At 44.8% G+C, this 25,911-nt stretch overlaps 1 protein-coding gene across 7 annotated transcripts in view; it reads left to right on the top strand.

Annotated features, from left to right (window-relative positions):
* PPP4R1 (protein phosphatase 4 regulatory subunit 1) overlaps positions 1-16,815 on the top strand; it is a 63,339-nt gene extending 46,524 nt beyond the window's left edge. For 6 of the 7 annotated variants that reach the window (XM_032595455.1, XM_030336010.2, XM_030336013.1 and 3 more), the window contains 9 exons: positions 1,519-1,691; positions 3,253-3,348; positions 5,596-5,781; positions 7,479-7,640; positions 10,874-10,974; positions 13,756-13,876; positions 13,969-14,103; positions 14,566-14,707; positions 15,666-16,815. In XM_032595455.1, coding sequence (XP_032451346.1) covers positions 1,519-1,691; positions 3,253-3,348; positions 5,596-5,781; positions 7,479-7,640; positions 10,874-10,974; positions 13,756-13,876; positions 13,969-14,103; positions 14,566-14,707; positions 15,666-15,829 — 1,280 coding nt within the window. In that variant the 3' untranslated portion in view covers positions 15,830-16,815. Of the gene's footprint in view, positions 1-1,518; positions 1,692-3,252; positions 3,349-5,595; positions 5,782-7,478; positions 7,641-10,873; positions 10,975-13,755; positions 13,877-13,968; positions 14,104-14,565; positions 14,708-15,665 lie in introns of those variants that run through there. The other variant, XM_030336017.1, reaches the window with a different exon arrangement.
* Positions 16,816-25,911: the final 9,096 nt, after the last annotated feature.

The raw sequence follows: 25,911 nt of genomic DNA, 5'->3' as shown, positions 1-25,911 counted from the left end.
GCTCTGTGCTGATGGCTCAGAGCCTGGAGCCTGCTTCAGATTCTGTGTCTCTCTCTCTCTCTCTCTCTCTCTCTGTCCCTCCTCCGTTCACACTCTCTGTCTTTAGCAAATAGAGAAAGAGAAGTATGTGGTCCATGTAGAGATAAATGACTCATGTAAGGCATTTTCCTTGAAAGGCTTTCATTAATCAGTTACTTCCAGGGAAGCAGAATTAAAATTAAAATTAGGGCTCTCTCTCACACACACCGCATGCATTTTATGTGGGACAAAACATTTTAATTTTTAGGTTTAAATTTTAGGTTTAATTTTTAGGTGTTTAATTTTAGGTGTTTTAGGTCTCTTTTAGTACTGTTGTGATTTTGTTTTGGAAACTTAGTAGATTCCAGAAGGGGGACCTAAACCAATGATAAGGATTAGTAAAGATTACAGCTGGAATTCTCACAAGAATGAGCATACTTTTCATGAGTGACTTTTTATGATTAAACACCTTCAGTTTACTTACTTAATTTAGCAACTAATGACCTAATAGACTAGAACTTCATCCTGTATGTCTCTTGTATCTCCGTTTCCAGGTTCCCAATGTGCTTGGGCTTGAGAATGTCAGAGATGGCTGTAGCACAGTAACGGATTGTCTTAGTGAGAGAGCTCTGATTGCTTTTTTATAATCTTTAAGTAGAGAGGGGACATACTTTCTGACCTTCGTACTAATTAACTTCAAAGTTAAAATTGATGAATTACTATATTTTGAGCTTCCAGGTGGATTGTTACTTAAAGTGAACTCTAAGCAGTGTTTTTGTTTTTTTGTTTTTCTGTTTTTTTGGGTTTTTTTTTTTTTTTGTTTGTTTTGCTAAGTGTCTCATTTGTTTTCGGGGAAGGAAGAATGCCTTATTTCAGTTTTGAATCACTTTTATAAAAGAAAATGTAACTCGAAATGTAGACAGTGCTATAATTTGTCATTTTGGTTTGCTGCAAGCAAGACAGCGCTCAATTTGGGATGTCTAAGTCACTAATTGCATGGTCAACAGGAATTAGGGGAAAATAAAATAAACTGGGATAAGATATGAGATGTTGAAATGTAATTGCAACAAAAATCTTTGTAATTACCGTTGTTTTATGTTGGCAGGGCTTGTGTGACTGCTCTTCTGCTAAACTAGCTTAGTAAGTAAGCCTTGTCAGTTCGATTCCTGCACTACCAAAACATAGTTAACTTACATTGAAATTGACTCCTTTTAATAAACTGGAGGTACCTCCAAAACTAGATAGCTTCTCTCTTTCATACTAACGCAGAATAATGTACAGTAGTGGATAAACATTTTTAATCTCATGAAAGCATATTAGTTTTCTCCTTTTTCTCCTGAAGGACTAATGATTTACCACAGTAGTTTTTTTTCAGCTTTCTGATGGCAGTGTCACAAAAGTGTGCATTTCATTGATAACCTGTAATGCAAACGGAGAAAAAACTGGCAAGCGTACTGTCGGCTCTGCCGCTCACACGCCCTCTCCCTGTTCCGCCCACAGCGCAAGTGGACGTGCTGTCCGCCGCGCTGCGTGCTTCCAGCCTGGACGCCCGTGAGGAGGCCAGCGACGCCGAGAAGAGGAGTGACGGGCAGGACGCGCTGGGTGCGAATGAGCTGCCAAACTGTAAAACAACTCACGACGCCTCCGTGCCTTTAATCAGCGATGCCGTTGAGGTAACGCACTCAGTCCAGCGTTTATCCAGTGAGAATAGTTCCAGTCCGAAAAGTCTTCTGTTGGGGAATAGTTGTAGCCGGTCACTTTCGCATCAGTACGTTCCGTTTGTGGCTGATTGCCTCAGCTCTCCCTCTGGCGTAAAGTAAAAGTAGTCATCAGCGCATCCTGTCTTTGTGACGTTAGTGTCATGTTCAGTGCTTGGAGACGTAAATCCCGATCCTGTCTACACGACCATTTGAGTAGCCTCAATGTATTAACGTAGCTCACTGCAGTGAAATAGTCTTACTGGAAACAAAGCCCTTTATCAAGAATAATTAACTCTTCCCTTTTCTTTTTGGAGAGGTGCTTTGTTTCTGCTCGGACCATTTCACTGCAGCAAGCAACACAGTATTCTGAGCGGAAGATCGGGACTTGAGGCCATGTTGCGGAGGGGCCAGTGGCATTATCTGGACTCTGGAGTGTGAGGGTGGGTACTGTTACTAGCATCATCTTCGCTGTGTACTTGGAGCTGTTCTGTGTGATCCTTCCCTGATCTCCTCCTGCATTCCCCCCCCCCCCAGCCAGCATCATTTGGTATCAGTATTTCTTATCCCTTGTTTATATAAATAAAGGATAAGCAATACACCACTGGTTGCCAGACTCCAACGGTCACAGATCAGAGCAGCTTGAGTGATAAGCTCAGGAAAAGAGTGCCTACATACACACCGGGGATGGAGAGGGTTCTTGGAGTGTCAGTGGATTTCTGTTTTGTTTTTTGTTAGGTGACATCTGGTAGAGTTAGAAATCTTTTATAATACCAGTGCTTCAGAATGAAACCCTGGCCACCTGTCAGCATTGGAGATTTGAATACTGTGATACCTCTGCATTTTAGAAGGTGTTTTGTGTGTTTTGGAGGTTTTATTGGCGCTGTTAAAAAAGTGTATTTGTGAAATAAGAGATAGCCAGGAATAGAAACAGTAGAAGAAAAGCTACGTATGACCTCCCATGGCCTTTAAAACGTTGACTGAAAGCCCCCTTTAAAAATTTTTTTTTTTTTTTTTCAACGTTTATTTATTTTTGGGACAGAGAGAGACAGAGCATGAACGGGGGAGGGGCAGAGAGAGAGGGAGACACAGAATCGGAAACAGGCTCCAGGCTCTGAGCCATCAGCCCAGAGCCCGACGCGGGGCTCGAACTCACGGACCGCGAGAGCGTGACCTGGCTGAAGTCGGACGCTTAACCGACTGCGCCACCCAGGCGCCCCTGAAAGCCCCCTTTAAATACTATCTAATGAATAAGCTCATTTTAGATATTTGAACCATTTCAAAACTATTTCTAAATTTACATTTTAATGAGCTTATTCTGGAATTCATTTTCATACATTTAGCAACCTATTCGAGTTTGACTTAGGGGAAGTTCTTAAGAGGTCTTAGGTATGTTTACAAGCTTTTAAAAGTATGAAGAATTTATGTATGTATATCATCTGCCAGTCTTAAAAGGTAAGTAACTTAGTAAGATGGTTTAAGTGAAGTGAAGGTTTAAGAAGGGACGGTTGTTTACGTAAATGTTTTTTCCTAACAGAATATGGACTCTGCCCTTCGCTATATTCATAATGACTCGGACTTGAGCACCAACAGCAGTTTTAGCCCTGATGAGGAGAGGAGATCTAAAGTACAGGTGAGTGACAAGCCTTTATGTGGTGTGGGTCTTGTCCATTCCTGTTCTAAACCCATTTCCCACTGAATTTGGTCCTTCTTAACGGTAAGTTTTTAAAAAATAAGACCTAGTATATCATACTTTCGATAAGAAAATTCAAATAGAGTAAAACACAAGCAGAAATCTTCCTCTTCTCATATCTGTGATAACATCCTTTGGAGTAACCACGGATCACAGCTCCTCATATATTTCTTCATAAACGTTTCATGGGCACAGAAACATGCATGCACACCCCTTTTTGTCTGTCAGAGACAGAATCATGCCGTTGTACCTAGGTATGTCATGATGCCTAATTTGCCAAGAATTACAAGATACAGCTCGATTTCAGGGATGACAGTAATGAAAAAATGTCCCAAAGCCACATGAAGTGCCATCAGTGACAAGTTACACTCCAGTTTCAGAAATTTTAAACGTGGGAAAATGTGTTGATGGAATATTTGGAATATGGTAGTTTGTACCTTGGTGCGTGCGTGCGTTGATCTTTCCATGTGCTTGCCATCACCCCCACCTCCACCCGCCACGGGAGCGCAGTGTCCATGCAGCGTGGCCTCTGTCTTGCAAAGACTTTACGCCTTTTGTGGTTCCCTACTCGCCTCCGGGTTTAGTCCTGTGATTTTACAAGCAGTGCCGCACTCGTTGTGATTATGTGTGGCATTTGCTTCTGGGACTGTAGATTTCCTAGGTCAGATGGTGTACGTTCTTTTTCTGTTTACTGAAAATAAAATTGGTGTTCACGGTGTTGTGAAACAATCTTTTAACCACTCCTGTAGAGATATTTTCAAGTTAAAACAGACTGTCTCATTCTTTTAATGAATTTATTTCAGTTTTAATTTACTTAAATTTTTTTTTTTATGTTTATTTAATTTTGAGAGAGAGAGACAGAGACAGTACAGTGTGTGAGCTTGGGAGGGGCAGAGAGAGGGAGACACAGAATCCAAAGCAGGTTCCAGGCTCCGAGCTTTCAGCACAGAGCCCCATGCAGGACTGGAACCAACAAACTGCGAGACCACACGCTTAACCGACTGAGCCACCCAGACACCCCATTTTACTTTTAAAAGATATATAAGTTTACATAGTTCAAAATTCAAAAGGTACAAAGGCAGTCAGTGATAGTTCCTTCTCAGCTTTTCTCTTCTATACATTTGGCTGCCCCCAAAGCAACCAGTTTTGCATTTCTTTTGTATATTCTTCCAGAGCTGCATTACATATACGTGAGCAAGATTGTGTATACGTCCTTCTTTTCCTCACATTTATACAGATGGTTAGATGCTTATACACTTTAAATTTTTATAGATGGGGTGCTTGGGTGGCTCAGTCAGTTAAGCCCACTTCGGCTCTGGTCATGATCTCACTGTTTGTGGGTTCGAGCCCCGTGTCAGGCTCTGTGCTAATAGCTGAGAGCCTGGAGCTTGCTTTAGATTCTGTGTCTCCCTCTCTGTCTGTCCCTCCCTTGCTTGCACTCTCTCTTTGTCTCTCTCTCAAAAATAAACATTAAAAAAATTTAAAATAAATATTTATAGATAGTTGCTCAATTCCCATCTAAAATTGGAAATTTTGGTGGTGTTTTTATAAAAATACATGTTGGTAATAGTGCACATGAATGCCTGTTTTCTCACATGTACTAGGTTACATCAAACTTTACAGTCTTTGCAAACATTACAATCTTTGGGATGTGCTGGTCTTTTAATGTTTCTTTTAAATTTAGTGATCAGTTCTAATCATCCTTTGGGCTGTTACCAGTTTTAAGATCTTAACCATTTTTCTTCTAGGTTTGCTTTTATTTATTTGTGTATTTCCCTTAGCATGTTTTTCTTACCTTTTTTCAGTTAGTAGATACCTAAAACTTTGAGACTGGGTTTTTCTCTGTTAGTTGAGATGCTATATTAAATTCATACATTTAGGGCACCTGGGTGGCTCAGTTGGTTGAGCATCCGACTCTTGATTTTGGCTCAGGTCATGATCTCACGGTCGTGGGATAGAGTCCTACATCGACCTCTGCACCGAGTGTGGAGCCTGCTTAAGATTCTCTCTCTCTGTCTCTCTCTCTCTCTCTTTCCCTCTTCCTCTCTCCCGGTACTCGTGCGCGCTCGCTCTCTCTCTCTCTCTCTCTCTCTCAAAACAAAAAATTTAATAGATTTAAAAATATGTTTGCCTGATTTATGTCTACACTGCTAAAATGAATCACTGTGGTGTCTCTCTCCTCATTAGGATGTTGTGCCTCAGGCTCTGTTAGATCAGTATTTATCTATGACGGACCCCTCTCGTGCCCAGACGGTCGACACGGAGATTGCTAAGCACTGCGCATACAGCCTTCCTGGAGTGGCCCTGACGCTCGGCAGGCAGAACTGGCACTGCCTGAGAGAGACCTATGAGACACTGGCGTCAGACATGCAGGTGAGCAGGGCAGCTGAGGAATAAGCACAATGTGCATGGATGGAAGGCAATGTGCATGGATGGTGATTTTCCCGTCAAGACCTACTAGAATTTCTGTCCATGTTACAGCAAATACTTGGTGTTATGGGATATTGGGCCTGAGCTCAGAAGTAATACCAAAGACATTTCTTTTTGTATGGTCCACGTTCCACCGTTTGGAAATTATCATCACAGTTACGTGCCGAAGTTCCTAACTTACAAATGTGTTGCTGTCTGAAGTTGATGTATAGATTCATTCCAGACATAGTGTTGTAAATGGCTGCTTTGATTTTTTTTAAAGACCTTAATAGAGCTGTATGAGTAGTGTTAGCACTTCTGAGCTCTGGCCCTGGGTCAGGGAGCGTTGCAGTAATAAAGGTGGGAGAAGTTCCGTGTGTGCTGCGTGCTTGTGTGTGCACTTGTGCACACTTTGTCCAGACTCACACGCTACCGCCACCACCCTCCCTGAAAGAAAATGAAACGTGAAGTGTTGACCCGGGTCATCTTGTCTGGATATCTGTGTATTTTTTGTGGCTCTTTTCCCAGATTTTGTTGACTTAACTTCCCCTGCCATTAGGTCTGGTTTCTGTACTGTACACCAAAATTTTGCCCCTCTTGCACAAAATCTGTTCCTTCAGTGAAATTTAATCTCTCGGTTATTAAGAAAGCAGTCTGGTTAGACTGATTTATGCTGCGATATGAATGAGTTTCCCTTAAATGTGTTAGTAATTAATGCATTTTTCAAGGAATCATGCTGTTGATTAAGCAAGGTAGGAGTTGAAAGTAATCTTGAGAGAACATAGTTTCATTTCCTCCACTGACCTATGAGTTTAGGAAGCCAGGGTCCGGGTGAAGTGACTTTATCCTGTGTTCACACGCTTCTTCACTAGTAGAACTGGGCAGGGGCCACAAAGGCCCAATTTCCAGAGTGCTGGTGGTTTTCCATCATCAGTCCACAGACCTTTCAGGGTTCCTGGTGACTAGGAAGGCCCTAGATGGCCAGGGCTTCATGCCTTCTCCGTCCCCTCCACTCCATCCGAACACCTCTGCCTTCATCTGCTTGATGTGTTGAATGTGGGTACAAAATTTTATTTCAAGAACGGGGTCTAGAGTGCTTGCTGTAAATAGCTTCTCCTCAAACAGAGTGTTTTAAGGTAAGTAACAAAGTAAACATTTTACAATTAAAACAGTGTGAAGAAAAACATGTTTTTAATGTAAATTTCCCTACGTTTCCCTATTCTTACATTTCCTTAGTTGTCACTTCCTTAACAACCAGTTTTATTACTATTTTTTAATCCAAGATAGGCTATACAGGAATCAGAAGGGGAACAGTCAAGCGAGGATGATGGATGTGGGACACATCTGTAAATCGGGCATCAGGGGTTCAGAGAACTACAGAGATTATGCCATTAGTGATTTCCAATCATTTTTCCCTTTGTAAATGGAAGGAGAGAATACGTACTGTGCAGGGCTTTGAAATTTTCTCAGCCAGTTTTTGATACATAGCATACATTTAAAACTGAGGATCTATTACTTCTATTACTTCCATTACTTCAATTCTGCTTTAGTTGTTAGAGATTGGTAACGTTCCGATGTTAAGTTAGCCTTCATGTACTGAGAGTGAAAGCACTCAGTACTGTGTGCTTCGCTTGTGAACGTGGTCCTCTCTGTCTCTGCAGTGGAAGGTTCGTAGGACATTAGCCTTCTCCATCCATGAGCTGGCAGTTATTCTCGGAGATCAGCTGACAGCTGCAGATCTGGTTCCGATCTTCAATGGATTTTTGAAAGACCTCGACGAAGTCAGGATAGGTGTCCTTAAACATTTGCATGATTTTCTGAAGGTAACTTTTAAATTATTCTGCATAAAAACACACTAAAGTTCCACTGTGGACTGAAAGTTTTGATTTTCTATTCCCACCAAGATGAAGTCTCTGTATGTTCATGAGTCAGAAAATGTAGCCATGAGTTGATAGATGTAATGACTTAAAAAAAGAAATAGTCCTGTTCTCATCACTTTTGCTGGTGTTCTTTTAATTTTTAATTTAGAATATTTACACCAAATCTCATTTCTAAACTGTGTTTTATCATGACTACAAACACTTGTACTTCCCCCCCCAAAATTATTGAATTACATACAATTCAGTAATAGAATACATACATACAATTATTGAAAATACATACAGAAATTCCATGAACATTAAGTTTGGAGGCTTTGTGATATTTTAGGAGTCCAAAAATTTCCCAGTAGTCTTCAGTCCTTTGGTGTGGATCTCTGGCCTTGCAGATGAACAGCTATCGTCTTAAAAATTGTTAGTCCTGGAATACTGTTGTTTTTTAGACTTTAACCTTGAAATGGGCTCTTGTAGTTTGAGGTTTTGAGGTACAGAAGTACTGTAATCCTGCTTTTAAAAAAATTTTGATACCATGGTGTTACATTTTATACAGATCACACTGAAATTTCTCTTGTCCCAGTAATGTCCTTTATAGCTTCCCCCGCTAAATATCAGAGTCCAATCAGGAATTGCATGTTGAATTTACTTTTTTTTTTAAATGTTTGTTTATTTTGAGAGAACAGGCGAGCAAGAGCCGGGGGGGTGGGGGCAGAGAGAGGGGGGAAGAGAGAATCTCAAGCAGGCTTTGCACTGTCATCGCAGAGCCAGATGCAGGGCTCAGTCTCACAAACCAGTAGATCATGGCCTGAGTCAAAATCAAGAGTTGGACATGTACCTGACTGAGCCACCCAGGTGCCTCTGCATATTGAATTTAAATATTGTATCTCTTTAGCCCTCTTCAATCTAGAACGGTTTCCCTGACTTTTGTCTTTATTGTCATTGGCATTTTTGAAGAGGCCCACCTGTTGTTTTCCAGAATGCTCTCAATTTGAATTTGTCTGAGTATTGATACACTGTGAGACTCAGGTCACACAGATTTTCTTTGCAGGCACATTGCCTGTGTATCCTATCGGGAGGAACATCATCACTGGTGATGCTGACTCTGGTCACTTGATTATGTCAGCACGTTTCCTCTGTTGTAACAACCTTTCACCTTTGTGATTAATAATTACTTGGTGGGAGGCACCTCCATGGCTCAGTCGGTTAAGCACCTGACTTCGGCTCAGGTCACGATCTCACGGTTTGTGAATTCGAGCCCCACGCTGGGTGAGTTTGAGCCCTGTGTCAGGTAAAACACAAGCCCTGCTTTAGGTAAGCCTTGCTTCTCTCTCCCCCTCTCTCTGTCCCTCACTCACATGCTTGTTTGTTCTCTCAAAAAGATAATAAAATAAATGAAAATAATTTTATTTTATTTTATTTTTTTTTTCAACGTTTATTTATTTTTGGGACAGAGAGAGACAGAGCATGAATGGGGGAGGGGCAGAGAGAGAGGGAGACACAGAATCGGAAACAGGCTCCAGGCTCTGAGCCATCAGCCCAGAGCCCGACGCGGGGCTCGAAATCCCGGACCGCGAGATCGTGACCTGGCTGAAGTCGGACGCTTAACCGACTGCGCCACCCAGGCGCCCCAATAATTTTAAAAATAATAATAATTACTTGGTGGGGTGAGTCTTCTTCCCCCATGTCTCTCACACAGGGCTTTTGCATCTGTGCATCTATACATGGTCCTTGCCTAAATCAGTGGTTACTGTGTTGGTTGTAAAAATCTGATTTTCGATTTTTATAATTTCTCCATTATCAGTTGGCATTCTCATGTAAAGCTAATCTTTCCCTTCTCTCCCTCCCTGTTTTTGGAAGGTTTTTTAGTGTGTGAACTCCAGATTTGTTTTTTAATTTATTTTTTTTAGATATTTTTTTCTTTACATTCCTTGTCTTCTCCCTCCCTCCCTCTCTCTCTCCCTCTCTCTCTCTCTCTCTCTTTTTCTCAGAATTCTTTTCCTATTTAGTGTAATCCATTTTTGTCCTTGGTTGTGAACATCAGCTTGGCTACCAGGAACCCCTGAAAGCTGACTTCTCTGCCCCTTTTGATCTGTGCCCTCACATTTAAGCACATCCTTATTTCCAGGCCCACCTCTGAGGACTTCCTCTCCCCTAGTCCCGAGTCAGCTCTTTCTCCAAGGAGCCTGGTATTTAGAGAGTGGAGAGTGGTATTTAGAAGCCAAGACCCAGGCACTGGATATGCACACTGCTCCCATAGTGTCATTTCCTTTACTTTTCAGGGGACAGACAGGAGCTGGGGGAGTGGCGGGGGAGGTGGGGGGCTTTTTTTGGTTTGTTGTGTTTAAATTATTGAGTTCATCTCGATCATTCAGCTTCCCGTCCCACACGATTTCCTCTCCTTTTTCCACATCATGTTTTTTCTTTCCTTTCATGGTAAAAAACTCTGTTCTTAACATGAATATATTAAGTCGTTTGCTCAGTTCTACAACATACATGAAGTAGTTTCAGAATTACTGCACCAATAATAATTCTGACATCAACTCAATTCAGTAACATTCAAGATTTCCTTCAGCACTTTGTCCTTAGAGCATATCCCACAAACATGTATAGTCAGAGTACTTCTTTCTATGTGATTCTTACCTGTTTGATGTATAGTTAAGTTTGCTTCTGTTGGTATCACATTTATGGTTTTCCCCCTTGCTGACTATAAACCTACTTGACCATACCTGTAGAGCAGTTACTGGGATAAATTCACTCTTTTCACTCAACAAATACATATCGATTACCTACCATGTGCCATCACGGTGCCATCCACTAGGTTCATATATCTGAGGAGGAGCACATTATTGTCTTCAAAGAGTTCGCAGTAACAAGGGTGTCCAGTGAACAAAGTGGGTCATTGCTACCATAAAGCTGTGCGCAAGGTGCTGTAGGGTTCAGAGGAGGTCACACATGGCCCAGGGAACAAGTATTTCAAAAGAGGGTAAGACTCTTGGTGGTAAATGGGATTATCAGGGGGAAATGAACTTAACAGTTTTTAGAACAATTAGATGTACCTACTATATCTGTTCTCCTTCAGAAGAATTAACTATATTGTTTATTGTAGTTGTTTTCAAGCAGTGTGATAAAAGTAGTAATGCCCATATATTGTTTTAGTGCATATTTTCATTTTGTCACTTCAGCTTCTTCATATTGACAAAAGAAGAGAATATCTTTATCAACTTCAAGAGTTTTTGGTGACAGATAATAGTAGAAATTGGCGCTTTCGAGCTGAACTGGCTGAGTAAGTTCTAACAATTTATTGGACTATAGTTTGGAGGGATATTTACTTCCTATTTACCTTTTCTAGATTTGTTCATTACTTTGAGTAGATACAAATGTCTGTCTGATGTTCTATTCCTTTTAATATGTCTTGAAATGCAAGTGTTGACAGCAGTGAATTTTCTCAGCTTTTTTTTTTTAAGCCTGTTTCACCATTTTTTTTATTATTATTATTATTATTATTATTATTATTATTATTATTATTGTGATAACATACACATAACCAAATTTGCCATTGGTGAAATGTAGTAGGTTCAGTGTTATGCAGCCATTACCACTCTCTGGTTCTGGAACATTCCATCTTCCCAAAAGGAACACCATACCCTTTCCCAGTCATTCCGCATCCCTCTCTGCCCTCGACTTCTAGCAGCTGTTAACCTATTATGTATGGATTTGCCTGTTCTGGACATTTCGTATAAGTGGAGTTTTATCACATGTGGCCTTTTGTGTCTGATTTCTCCACTTAGCATAATATTTTCAAGATTCATTTATGTTGCAGCAGGTGTCAGGACGTTATTACTTTTTGTGACTGAATAATACTGCATTGTGTACCACTTTTTAAAATCCATTCAATTGATACACGTTTGGGTTGTTTCTACTTCTTTGGCTGAAGTGACTGGTACTGCCCGTAATATTCAAATACAAGTTTTTCTGTGAACACCTATCTATCTTCAGTTATTTTGTGGTGGATTTGCTGGGTTATTTGATAATTCCGTTTCATTTGCTGAGGAGCCACCAAACTATTTGCCACAACAGCTGTACCATTTTACATTCCTATGAGTAATGTGGTTTAGTTTTACCACATCCTCCCCAACACTTGGTATTTGCCTTTTTTAAAAAGATTATAGACATTATTATAGTGGGTGTGAAGCGTGTTTTATGGTCATCTTAATTTGTATTTCCTTAATGACCGGTGGTGTTTAACACTTTTTCATATGCTTGTTGACCATTCGTATATAATCTAAAGAAATGTCTGTTCAGATCCGTTGCCCGTTTTTTAATTGGGTTTATCTTAAGTTGGGTTAAGTTGTAGGAGTTCTGTATATGTTCCGGATTCCAGACTTCACTTGGATTTTTAAAAGATATCTTTGCTGGATATAGAATCGGGACTGCCAGGTTGGGTTGTTGTTTGTTGTTTTCTTCATACCTTAAAGGTGTCAGTCCACTGAGTTCTGGCTTGCCAGGTTTGGACTGTAAATAGGCACACCTCTTCTGCCCTTAGTGTGGAGGGTTGGGTCCATCTACTCAGGAGCAAGCTGGGTTTGGGCTTGTTGTTGCTGTGATTGCCTTCGGTGCAGGATACGCTTTGATTGTTCTCGCCGGGGCCTGCCAGTGCCTTCTGCTGAGGGTGGGGACTGGGGTGCCAGGGGGCCTTTTCACGTGTTAGCATTCCTCCCTCAGCTCTCGTGCACCCCTGCAAAACGGGTGGGTCTCTTCCCTTCCCCTGGCTGTAGGCTGCTGTGAGGATGTGGTTGGCTCGTGCTGGAAAAGGGGAGAATCTTGGTTATTTGGGGAGGCCCTGTGTGCCGGGGCTTTCTCAGAATTCTGCCCTCTCCCTGTAACATCCAGTTTCTGCCTTGCGTCTGTGGTCAGTGTTGGCAGAGGCTCCTGCCCCTCCTCAGCAGAAGGAGACTTGTGCCTGTTATCAGTGCAGGGTCTCAGCTCGGAAGGTTCTCTACCCCTTTCCCTGGAATAGAGTTTGCTCTTCTCCTCTGCCCCCAGCTGCAGTGTCTGCCTGCACCCAGGCGTGGACAGGCTCTGCCGCCCCTCCGTCAGCGCCTTAAGGCTCGAGCTGGGTAAAGAGAAGGACCCAGGAGGGGAGTGCGCGGGGTTTGATGCCTGTCCCCCAACATGTGTCAGTCATTTCCTGCCTGTTAAGGGCCTCTCCACTTTGCTTACCTGATGCCAGACTGGCTCATGTGGTGTGTGCCCAGGGAAGGGAGGCCAACAAGAAAGATAGCAGTGTCACAAAATAAGAGTTGATAAGTGTGCCCCTGTCTCTAAGGATTTATGTTTGTATGTATACACAGGTACATTGGTCATCGCTGCATTATGTATATTCATGCCTCTAGCTTATTCCCTGCCGACTACAAATGTAAATAATCTTAACCATAAAACCTGAAAGGCAAAAGTCTCATTCGTATCTGAGGTATTTCTTGAAGGGCATTGTTGCGTCCACTCAGAGTAGCGTCATGGACACTGTCAGTCTTCAGGTCTCGCGAGACATAATAGGAACACTCGCTAGAGGTAGAGGACCTCTTCACTTCTTATCCCTCGTAAGCCTGCCATTGCCTTCAAAGCTGCTCAGAGCCTTGGCAGTTCCACACCAGGCTACCTGATGCCGCCAGAACTTCTTATTTAGAAAACTGATTTATAGGTGGAAGTATCTCAGTATCTGGACAATACCTGTGGAAAAAACATGTTCCGTGTCCCAGTTGAACCTACTAGGAAATGCTTTGCTCTGTGTCAGTCCCTGCGGACACAGAATGCCACATTTGTCTCCCTTACATTCAGAAGGCAAGAGCTACTTCTTGAACTCGCATAGCGTTTAGATGCATTTCCAGATACACGGAGACTGGAAATAACTCTATGCATGAGAGACCACACTAATCATGAGTCTTTGCATGCACTTGTCCTACAGACAAGTGTCCAGTGGGACAGATGATTTACATGATTAACCTGTTTTCATTTATTTATTTTAAAATTGTAATTATATTTTTATTTTTATAATTCATTTTTATAGACAGCTGATTTTACTTCTAGAATTATATAGTCCCAGAGATGTTTATGACTATTTACGTCCCATTGCTCTGAATCTATGTGCAGATAAAGTTTCTTCTGTTCGTTGGATTTCCTACAAGTTGGTATGTGTTAAAATTTCTATAATTTTAGAACAGCTAACTATTTAATAAGATCTTAGAAGACATTCCTCACTTGTGTGTGTTCACCCTCTTAGGTCAGTGAGATGGTGAAGAAGCTGCACGTGGCCACGCCACCCACGTTTGGAGTGGACCTCATCAATGAGCTTGTAGAAAACTTTGGTAGATGTCCCAAGTGGTCTGGTCGGCAAGCCTTTGTCTTTGTCTGCCAGGTAAGTGAAGACTTACCCATTTGTGACCCCTTTCTCTATCTAAAGCTATGTTTCTTCTTTCACTGTTGGCCTCTCAATACCTTGTTTCTTATCCCTGCGGAACAGAGTTTTGCCAGGTGGCTTTTCACAGGATCACCTGTTCCTTAGAGTTGGGTGTCTGCCTTGCCCATCCCACAGCCATCCACTAGAGGGTGCTCGAGGTCCACGGCCCATGGCACATGTGTGCAAATGAATGTGACTGCACACTCCAGGTCTGCGTGGAGCCACTTAAAAGCTGTGTGTCTGCAGGGACTTAAAATTTTGTCATTTTTGTTTTGAGTTCCCAGGTGCCTGGAATATGGGTTTGAAAGGAAGTAACTAAAATCTGTAGCACTTAAGTTGTCACTAAAAGATAATGCTAGCTGGTATTATGGTTTGATAGACTAACTTGGCAAACCTAAAGCAGCTGTTTCTCTTCCCTAGACTGTCATTGAGGATGATTGCCTTCCCATGGACCAGTTCGCTGTGCATCTGATGCCACATTTGCTAACCTTGGCAAATGATAGGGTTCCAAACGTTCGAGTGCTACTTGCAAAGACATTAAGACAGACCCTACTAGAGAAAGGTGGGTGGGTAGGTGACTGTGTTAGGAAAACCGTACGTGGCAGGGAGGAGGTTCGTAGACTACATGGATAGATAAGTCGCTAAGCAGGAATATTGTATGTTCATAGGCAGAGCCTAATAAAAGAATATATTTGTAAGTTGTTAATGGAGGTTCCCCCTAGAAAGGACATAGATTAGAGGACAGGGACTTTTCACCTTTCTACTCTAGTTGCATTTATTTTATAATTGCAAACTTACTGTTTGAAAAATTGGATAGTCACTTAAGACATTATGAAAAATTACCGCCTTTAGTCGGCCCCAATTGACATCTGTTACTGTGTTTGGGGCTAGGAGGCATGTTTGTGTTTCCCCCTCCTCTTCATTAGACAAAAGACAAATGCCCCCTAGGATTTGCTTTGCTGCAAATCCTAATAAGCTGCTCAGGATTTCACTTGTTTTACTGTAATCCTCCTAAAATACCTAATAAATATCATTTAAATGCATGAACTCATGAATGAAGCCCAGAAAGAGGTTTGTAATAGGTTTATAAGAATATGGGTAAATGAATAGTGTTTCTTTTTTCTCCTTTAGAATCCAGTTAAATTGTTTTAGGAGCAATTATAGGGAAATGGCTAGAGAAGACTGGCTTTCAGTCTGCACGTATGATTGGTATTTGGGGTGTTTTCCCTGAGCGAATGAATAGCTGTCACAAGTGTAAGTTTTAATATATTAGCTTAGCACCGCTCAGCCTTTTAGTCCATTCTAAAAACAATCAAGATGAACCTTCTAACTCTCTTACGTTTGGGGAGTCTTTTCATATCACACAAATCAGTTTGGATTACTGCGTATAATTCAGCATGGCTTGTGTTTATACTTGGAGAAGTTAGGGTTATGACGAAGAACTTCGTGTACTTATACTTGATAAAACTGACATGTCCATAAAACCGATTTCATTTGTAATCTGCCCTTTGCATTTCCAGAATATTTCTTAACCTCTGCCAGCTGTCATCAGGAGGCCGTAGAACAAACCATCATGGCTCTTCAGATGGATCGTGACAGTGACGTCAAGTATTTTGCAAGCATCCATCCCGCCAGCACCAAAATCTCTGAAGATGCCATGAGCACCGCTTCCTCAACCTACTAGAAAGCTTGAACCTCGGTGTCCTCCTGCTTCCTAGGGAGCCACAGGCTGACAGGCGCTCCACACGTGTGTGATCTGGGACAGCCTCTGGGAGGAGGAGAGACCTTCCTCTCTTGCAGACTTAATTGCAGGTGCAAGTTGCCTACACTGATACCAGGGATTTTAAGAGTCAAGAGAAAGTACAGTAAACACTATTATCTTATCTTGACTTTAAGGGAAAATAATTTCTCAGAGGATTATAATTGTCACCGAAGCCTTAAATCCTTCCGTCTTCCTGACTGAATGAAACTTGAATTGGCAGAGCATTTTCCTTATGGAAGGGAGGAGATTCCCAGAGACCTGCATTGCTTTCTCCTGGTTTTATTTAAATAGGTGGAGTGGCAGCCAGAAGGCGGCTGTGAGCCGGGACGCGAAAGAGACCTTCAGTATTAGCCCTGTTTCCACGCAGGCAAGGACCTGTCGGTTCTGTGGCCCTCTGCCCAGTCCGCCCTAAGTGTGAATAGTTTTTGACGTGTGTAAATGGGAAAGGAGATTTTCGGGGGTTTCTCCTAAGGGCTTGATGCTAACACTAAAGTAGAATCCGATTTTAACTCTTAAATGCAGCATATTGCTGTGCACATTTACGGAACGTTGGCCAAGTATCTGTGTCCTGATTTTCTTCATGCTGGTCATGACCTGAAGGAGTTTATTGGCACGTGTGCTGTGTGTCAGGTGTTTTTACCTTGATCACGACCGGCTGTGAGGTGCGGCTTTCCTTCACGCGCTGCACACGCCTGTAACCACTCTGGGGAGTGCTGCCGTCTTTAATCATGCTGTTTAACCTGTTGTGGCACAAGTTCTCTTGTCCAAATAAAATTTATTAATGAGATCTATAGAGAAAGATGTATACACTTCCGATTGTTTTCTAGGTGTCTGCAAATCCAATCTGTGACCTGTAGCAATGATTTAGTATAAAGTGGGGAAACTAGATTAAAATATTTGTCTTTTAAGTAGTTTAGTAATTTCTTTACCATCCACACCTGCCACCCAGGGCCGGGCTCTGCTCTCGGCAGACAGCATCGTGCACCGGGCGCTTAGTGCTGAAGCTGTTTCCGGGAGAACATTCGGAGCCTCTGTGCTTCCGAGGAACAGGATAGTGAAACCCGCTCGTCCGGGGCAGAGTGGTCTCGCGCTCCGATGAGAGCATTGAAGTGCCGCGTAGAAATGTCCGTCCCTCTGATGGGCCCAGGTTGAAAGACCTTCGGCCCGAGTCCCTGCGGTGCCTGCGTGGGTGAGCTTTGGTTTTGGTGACTCGGCTGCCAGGGACTCCTCAGGGTTGCGGAAGCAGGACAGGCTCCCTTGAACCTTGTGCATGGATCTGGGAACGTGTGGGCCGCTTTCTGTACAGATCATTACAAAGAAGCCTTGTGTTCCTTCACTCTCACGTTAACAGCCCAGGATCGTAAACGTGAGCGAGTTCCACTGAGACAGAGGAGGCAGGAAGTACGCGGGTGGCATGTGAAGCGGGTGCCAAGTGCCGGGCTGTGGAGAACAGGAAGGCGATGAGGGGTCCGTGGGGCCTGGAGGGCGATCAGAGCAGAGATCGGAGGAGGAGGGTGTGGCCTCGTTTGATGTAGCCGAATCTCTGGGGTGCATGTTCCCTGATGCTAAGTTCTGGTCATACACTTGGGCCCCCTAAGCTTTCCGGTGCACAAACTACACCTGAAATTGTACAACTGCTGTAAGTGTACAACTGCAGTTCTACACAAACAGCAGCGTTTTCTTTTAAGCAGTGGCAGTAACAGCATGTTTTGGGGTAAAGAACTTGAACCCAGGGTAAGCCGACAAATGCAGCAGCCAGTTCTTCCTCGTGAGCCTTCCTGCTGCTGCCCGGTGCCGCGCTGAGGAACAGCAGCAGGTGCCCTGGGGGTCTCCAGGTGCCCCGGGGCCACGCTGGGATTCCACTCACGTCCATGGCAGTGCGTACAGAAGCCACCTGCACTGTTGAGCAGCGACGACAATGAAAGCAACCCGGTGTGGATAATCATTCAAGATAAGGAAAAGGCTGCAGGTGTCACCTCTTCGGTTCTCAACCGTATTTAGCCCCTGCAGCGGGCTGGCCGAGGTGTGGCCGGTCCTGCTTCGGGGCGTGATGGAGAGCGGTGGCCGGGTCCCCAGGACAGCAAGGGCGCCCTCTCGGCTGACAGGATCTCCTAAGGGAGAAGAGTGGGCTTCCAAAGGCTGCACAAAACCAAGCAAGTGAGTAAAGTTGACGACTCAGCAGTTCTTTGAAATCCTTGAGGAGGCAAAAACTACAAACCAGTTAATACTCCAACTAATTTCATAAGAGAAAAATGAATAAAATAGTAATAATCACGTCCTCCTAGGTATTTAACGTGGGGTGGCCAATCTTAGAAGATATTCTGTGATCCTAGGACTTTTGAGGCAGGTCGACAAGGTGAAGAGGAAAACTGTATTTTTCAAGAACTAGAGCTCATTACTCAGCCAATACAGTTGGTCATTGCCGGGCGCGTCTCCCGTCCTCGGCCCTCGCCTCCCCCACCAGGCAGGCTGGGAGCGTGCAGCACCCCCTTCTTCAGCCTCTGCCTGGCGCTCAGCGTCATGGTGCCGCACCTGACCTTGGCTGCCCCGCCCCTCGTCTGGGAGAAATCGGTGGGCGAGCTTCTGTGAGTTTTCAGGGCATCCCTTGACCCGGCCCCCAGGTCACCAGACTTATTTGCGTAGTGGAATTTTGGCTGTGATCTCTGTCCTTAGGTCTTGGAGGTATTTCTGTGATGCCAGACCGCTCATTTTTCTGGAACCCTCTAGCTGAGTTGGCAAGTGCTGAGTTCCTGAGATCGTTTACCATGCACATGTCCTGTGAGCTGCCCAAGCTGCCGGCACCCTGTCACGGAACGTCCGTCCAGGCGATTCTTAGTTTGCCGGGCAGGCAGTCGGGTGCACGGTGTGTTACTGATCCTTCCCACGCCTGTCGGGTCCGTGCCCCACTGCACATTGGGTGAATCTGTTTCCTGGCAGACTGGCAGCTGAATACGCCCAAGGAAGCAAGTCGAGAATCTGCCCTCTCCGGCGTCAGGGGAACACGGGTGTCTGAAACGGCAGGCGTGGCATATTTGGGAAGCCTCAGGGAGCAATACTTCACAGACACAGCTCCAAGGAGGGAGTTTCGAGAGGGGGCGGCGGGGTTTGAAAGTGCCCATCTATATCCATCTATAGGAAAAAGCGCGGCTCAGGCTCTGGGACGCACGCGATTGTTTCCTTGTATGGTAATGTTTCCGTGCAAGATTCCAGGAGGCAGAAGGAATGAGTGATGGGAGGAAAAGAAACTCCCAGCAACTTGAAACCATGCAAGCGGCCTCTTTACGATTAATAATCTTCTGACTCAAACCAGAGGAAAAGAAGGTGAGTCTGGAAATCACGTGAGTAAGCAGGACTCTGTGGTTCTGTTGTATTTGTGAATTCCCTCTTGAGCCTTTCTAAAGTCCTCATACCAGGTGGAGAAGGTCAAGAGCAGGGCCACCTGGAGGGGTCGGTCGTTGGAGGAGGATGGCCGGGAAGGAAGGGGGCCCGGCTGCACCCGGCACTGGGACCTGCGGCCAGCAGGGTGGGGACCCTGCGTGGATGGAGGCCAGGCCCTTCCCTCTTGGTGTTCCTGACGGTTAAGTGACCTGGATGAGTCCGAGCCGGCAGAATTCGCGTACCTGCTGCTCACTAGGAAACCAGGTGGTGGTTTAGGTGAGGGTAGGGTAGGGGAAAGAAGCCCAATTCTCTGATTCTCCCACCAGAAACCCCAAATCTGAGGCCCTGTGATCCTTTGAATGCGAATGGATGTTTTGACCCAGGGGAGGTGTTGACCTTGAGAACATGTGCCCGTTTGTGAACACAAAAATTCGAACCGTGATCCGTTTTGGTGAAGGAATTTCTGCAGTGAACTGCATCAAGGCCAAATGAATTTTTTCATCTGTTTTCTATAGAGAAGAAACTAGTTTTAATCTTACAGAAACTGTTTTCCTTAAGCATCCTTTTCTTAGAAAGTCGGACGGTTGAGCGTCCCATTCAGGGATCAGATTTTATTCCATGCAGTGTTTTATACCGCTGTCACAGGTTTATTTCCAAGGCTTATTTAAGTCAGATTTTCCCGATATAAACGTGGCAAGATCGGACACTTGGAGTTTCTAGTCAGAGAGTGTAGCCTCTGAATCTCTCAGCCTGACCAGCTGTACTTCGTGTCACGATGCCAGCAGTTATTGACTGGATACAATGCACGTATTGGGTCGTGTCTGTCAGTGTCCGTGAGGAAGCCATGAGCGGTTCTCGTCGGGCGGCCGAGGAAACTGTCACCGCTCCTGTCCCTGAGAGATGGCGGAGCCTGGAGCTCACCCGTAGCCCAGTGCCCTGGGAAGGTACGAGTTTGGGAAGGAAAGTATCGGAGGACAGGAACATTACCTACTCAGGCACGGACAGGAGGAAAGCGGGCCAGCTTCTCCCGGGGCACAGACAGTCTCACTTGGCTCGCTCTTCTCTGTTCCAGGGAGGTCGTGCCCGCTGCCATTTAACCTCTGGTGCCGCCACAGCAGGGATTTGCCCCCTCGGGGGGACACCCACCCTCCCCGTCGCGGGAAAATTCTCAGTGCGGTGTGGTCCGTGTGTGTGCATCGTAAGGCCGCCAGCTGGCTTGTTTTGGACAGCCATTTACTCTGAGGTTTTTCTGGCGGTTTTGTTTGGTTCTGGCTTCTAAATATGGCTGGTAGGGGCGCCTGGGTGGCCCGGTTGGTTCAAGTCCGACTCTGGCTCAGGTCGTGATTTCACGGTTTGTGGGATCGAGCCCCACGTCGAGCTCTGCATGGAGCATGGAGCCTGCTTGGGAATCTCTGTCTCCCTCTCTGCCCCTCCCCTCCCCGCCACCCCCCCCCCCGCCGCCTTCCGCCTTCAAACATTAAAAAGAAAAGGGTTGAGTATTTGATACTTATAGTCGGTTTCCTCAGTTGCCAACCAGCGCATGCATGTGTGTGGCGGTGCCCACGTGGTGCCTGGCCATCAGGCAGGCGTCACGGCCACAGTGGCTGCAACGGCAGCACCAGACACGGCTGGTGGGCGAGCCTGAAGCCCGGGAAGAGCCAGCCCTCCTGCAGGTGACCGGGATCGGCGAGGGTCAGCCACGTGCAGGATGGCGGGACGGGGGGGCTGTGTCCTCCAGTGGTCCCAGACTGTTCCGCTCGCCTCACCCACCGTCTTCCCGTCTGCTGCCTCCTTCGTACATAAGTCCGCCCCCTGGTGATCAGACCGTGAGCTTGCTCGGCGGGGCTCCCCGCTATCTTACATTGAAGGCAAAGAGCCAAACGTGGTCAGTCCTGAATGCGTCCTTCCCTCCCCAGTTCCACCTACTTGGTAGCATCAGCACTTCCCGCATTTTCTCCGCATTTCTTCAGTACACCGAGGCCCCTCTGTTCCCCTCAAGCAAGAACGGCCCTGGCCTGTGCAGCACTCAGGGTCTCAGGCGTGAGCAGCCCCGTCGCTGGTTAGCGCACTGAGGTGGGCTGACCAGACAAAAATTAAATACAGGAGAGGAGAGAAAAGCCAGGACACCCTTATTCAAATATCTGTCACTGCTGATAGGAAAGTAAAACGGAACCAGGACGTCTGCACTTCAACGGCAACCTCACCAGAAGGTCAGCCTAAGTCAAAAGACCGAAGGCCCGGGAGCGAGACGGCATCACTCCTCAGGGGGCTCTTCCGCCCGAGGAGCTGCCCTCGGACAGACGTGTCTGGGGGGCCCCGCCTGCCAGTTCACGTTTCATTCCAGAGAACTCGCCACTCCTTCCTTGCTGCTGCTCCCTGCTAAGGAAGCAGACAGCAGATGTCACCGAGACCATCTTAACAGCAGCAAATGGTAGGATTTTCGGTGCGGCCTTTATCCCGAGGCTACAGACATGCTCCTGAAGAGGCAGCTCTTGCTTGCTCTAATGGGAATCCTCAGCAGTTTCCGGCCTGTGGGAGCTGGGCACTCCAGAGAATTGAGCCCGTCTCTCCCTCCCCCGGGTCTGTTTTGAGGCCATCGGAACTGGGCCCAGGATGCCTTCACAGAGGCTACTTCATTCCCTCTCAGGGGTGTGTGGTGACAGCACACGCATAATGTGGAGTCTCTTACGTTAACCCCCACATCACCAAACCGAGACTCGGCTTAAAGTTTCAGCTTCTCCCAGAAACGGAATTGTAAGGTAGTGGACCCAGGCCATCCTGGGAAGACAACTTTGCAGTAACTGACCTGCTTTTTTGGCCCGTTTCAACTTCTTTGTCCCTGCTCGCTGCAGCCTATAAAATCTCACTTCGTACAGTTCCTTAAACTCCCTTCTGTCTACTAGACGGGGTATTGCCTGATTCAAATCAGTTTTTGCCCCCCAAAATTTTTAACAAGCCTCAGTTTGTAACCGTTCTGGTGTCAGATGTGGGATCTGAAGGAGACACCCATCAGCCTCCAGGACCAGTGAGGGACCAGGCATAGGTACCCATCGAGCCCCTTGAGCTTGCTGCTTTCTGGTTGCCTTGGAGATGGTGGGTAAGTCCTTCTTAGCTCCGGCCCTTGCAGCTTTTGTGTTGTGAGCTTTCAGGCTTTGAGCCTCTCCCCCCCCATCCCCCCCACCCAGATTGGGTTTGACTTAACCAGAATGGATCCAGATTTCACTAGGTCCAGCCTGAAAACTGGATTGTATCCAAGGTCAGACTAGGTCCAAGTTGGAAACCGGACGGGGTCTGGGGTCGGACTAAGTCTAATTTAGCGGGACTGGGTCGTGTGAGGCTTCAGATGAATAAAATCTGCTGTGAGGCTGAACAAGCAGGTTTACCTTACCAAGGATAATCTCGAGTTACATAGTGGCCACAGTGGACTTTTAACCTAGCTAAGCTTATCCATTTATGGCATGCCTAGAGAAAAATGGGTCTCAGCCAAGCGCTCACCATTAAAAGTAGAGGAAAATTATTTTTCCTCGTCTACGGTTTCTGGTGAGCAGGAAGAGACCTGGTGGAACAACGCATTTACTGCAGCCAGGATCCTGGGGAAACTGGCAGAAGCCAGCGAGCTGTGAGAATTCTTACCAGTCAGTGCTCCCGTGTCTCTGTGGTGCCTGGTCCAGAGAGGAAGGTAAAATGTTACTGTGTCCCTCCCTCCCTTTCTTCCCAAATTCAGACTGGCAGGCAAGAAGCATTTGTAAGAATTAGACCTTCCTGGGGCGCCTGGGTGGCTCAGTTGGTTAAGCATCTGACTCTCGATTTCCGCTCAGGTCACCATCTCACAGTTCATGAGATCGAGCCCCACGTCAGGCTCCGTGCTGACAGCACAGAGTCTGGGGTTCTGTCCTTCCCCCCCCCCCAACCCCTCCCCTGCTTGTGTTTTGTCTCTCAAAATATTTAAAAACAATTAGATCTTTGAACTGTAACTTGGAATTTGCTTTCCACTACCCATTGGTTATCGATCCTTTCTCTCCCACGGACAGTTATGTTGCCTCATTGTCTCATTTTGTATCCACAGAACTTAGCTTGTCGACTTTCAGGATGGGGACCCCAAAAGTATGGCTGGACAAAAATGTGGGTTACACTCTCCCTTTGGGGCTAGGGTCCAAACCTCTGTTGCCAACTCTCAGGGGAATTGTCTCTTCTGGCTGTCTTTAGGATCATCAGACAGTAGTATCTTATGCACCTTCTTTGGGGATACCTCTTGTGTCCACGGGGTTGTTCAATGCTGACAGGAGTATCTATTGTCTCAGCTAAAACCCGACAAGCTATTTGAAAGAATTTTTTAAATTAGCTAAATGGCCAGAAGTTGGCCAAACTGGAGGCTGATATTCAGAGCCTGATAGGAACTTTTTTAGGCCTTCTCCCCAAAGTTAACCTGAAACTATAGGTCCTGAAGGAAAGAAAAATATTCTGAAGTCTTTGTGGAAGTATTTACTAAAACATCCCAAAGACACAGAGCTCTAAAACTAGAAAGAATCTTGATTTCGATCTTAATTGAAGATCTTCTCCCTGATGTAAAAGGAGAAAATTGCAGGCACCCAGGTGGCTCAGTCGTTTGAGTGTCTGGCTTTAGATTTTGGCTCAGGTCATGATATCAGGGTTGTGGGATCAAGCCCCACATGCTGAGCATGGAGACTGCTTAAGATTCTCCCTCTGCCCCTCTCCCCACTTGTAGTCTCTGTCTCTAAGGGAAAAAAAAAAAAGGCAAATTGAAGATAATATAGTTGGGGGCACCTGGGTGGCTCAGTCGAACATCCAACACTTGATTTCAGCTCAGGTCACATCCCAGGGTCGTGGGAGCAAGCCCTGAATCAGGCTCTCCGGCTGATCATGGAGCCTGCTTGGAATCCTCTCTGCCCCCACCCCGTCCCACCCGCCACTCACACTCTAAAAACAAATTTTTTTAAAGATAATGTAGTTGGATGGGTGGGGCAGCCTCTTGGTATCATTCTGATTGCAACCCACTTCTTTAAGGAATTCAAAACAACCGTACTTCTGGTGCCTGCCTGGCTCAGAAGAGTGAGCGGCTCAAACTCAGCGTCATGGGTTCAAGCCCCACTCTGGGTGTAGAGGTTGCTAAAACCAAACTTTAAAAAATAAAAACACGTTTGCCTTACAGATTGAGCCTTCACAAGACTAGAAACGTGGCTCTGAAACAGTCTAAAGCTCACCTGTCATTTTCATGAACCCTAAAACCGCCCCCCTTCACCTCAGAAGGCCTGCAGGTATCGTGAAAGATGCGGACTTAGGGAACAAAAGTCCTTCTCAGCGGAACTTGCATTCGTTCTCTGTGCCTCTGAGATGGAAGAGTTCTCTACCTGGTCTCCCTGATGTAATGCTTGTCAGGAAAGAAAACTATTTTAACATCTTCTGCACAGATATTAGTGAAAAGCTTAAGCCATCTGAGCAGGTAACCTTAACTTACTCCATTCTGCCAGAAACAAAATTTGGTTCTTTTGTAAACTAGTGAGTTCTGTATTATTTAGCTATCTCGCGGCTAAAATCTTAAAATGAAAGCTACAAGATCTGTTTGCATCTGTAGGTTTATGTAGGTCAATGTATATACGTTATAAACGGGATTTCTTTTTTAGCTCCAAAAGGTGTTGCCAAAATTAATTTGTAAAGAGCCCTATTTAATTGACTTAAAGACAGACAAGTATTATGTAAATCAAGTATCCTCTCAGAAATACAGGAACTAACCCAAATGATTTTCTAGTTCATGTGATCTAGGATAATCTTCAGTACATAAAAGCTAGTTTAAGTTGGTTGGTTTAACTAAAACAGGCATGTCTTTAGAGTTACTACATTAAATATAATGTGTACATATAACTTTTATTCTACCTTAGTTTACTTAAAAATAAAATAGGCTCACATTATGTCTGTTACAGATTTTGTCAGCAAGAAAGATAAGATGGTGGTTAGCTGCTTAATTGCAGGAAAATTTCAATGACCGGTCTAAACTGTTAAAGGGCAAGTGAATTAAAATAGATGCAAGATAAAACTTTATAAATGAACTTTTCAACAACAATTGTGCTTTTTGGTATGTCTACTTAAAAGTAGTTTTCAAAATCTTTTTGGTAACTTGAAGCCTTAAAGTTACACTGAGACAGATAATGGATATTCACGGAGTATCTAGATCACTTTCCAAATAAGATAAAAATACCAAAACATTGACTCAACAAAGGTTTTAACCACTTTGGCTTCCTTTTACAGAGGAGGTGAAGACATTCGGATCTACCAGTAAACCGGTTTTTGTGCTGCATTGGAAATTTTACCAAGAGAAAGAATATGCTTTTAGCAACTTTGAAAATGTATTTATAAATTTGCCAGTCCACAGAATGCAGGCTTTACGGTCCCCATTTGCTTACTTCTTAGTTTTCACTAGGAACGAAAGATCTAAGGCTTCCAAGTTCTTCTCAATGTGTGTAATGAAAGCTACTTAGAAATTATAAGGGCGGAAAGAAACATCTGTGTATGGAAAATAGGTAAGGAATGTAAAATGATCGGTTGAATTTTCCAGAATTAAAAGAGAAAACCTAGGACAAAATCCGAATGGATAGAAAAAAGTTGTAGAA

This window comes from Lynx canadensis, chromosome D3, assembly GCF_007474595.2.
Source record: "Lynx canadensis isolate LIC74 chromosome D3, mLynCan4.pri.v2, whole genome shotgun sequence".
In the NCBI taxonomy this organism is placed as follows: domain Eukaryota; kingdom Metazoa; phylum Chordata; class Mammalia; order Carnivora; family Felidae; genus Lynx; species Lynx canadensis.
Note: the sequence above shows the minus strand (reverse complement) of the source record. Positions and strands in the feature narration are given on the sequence as shown.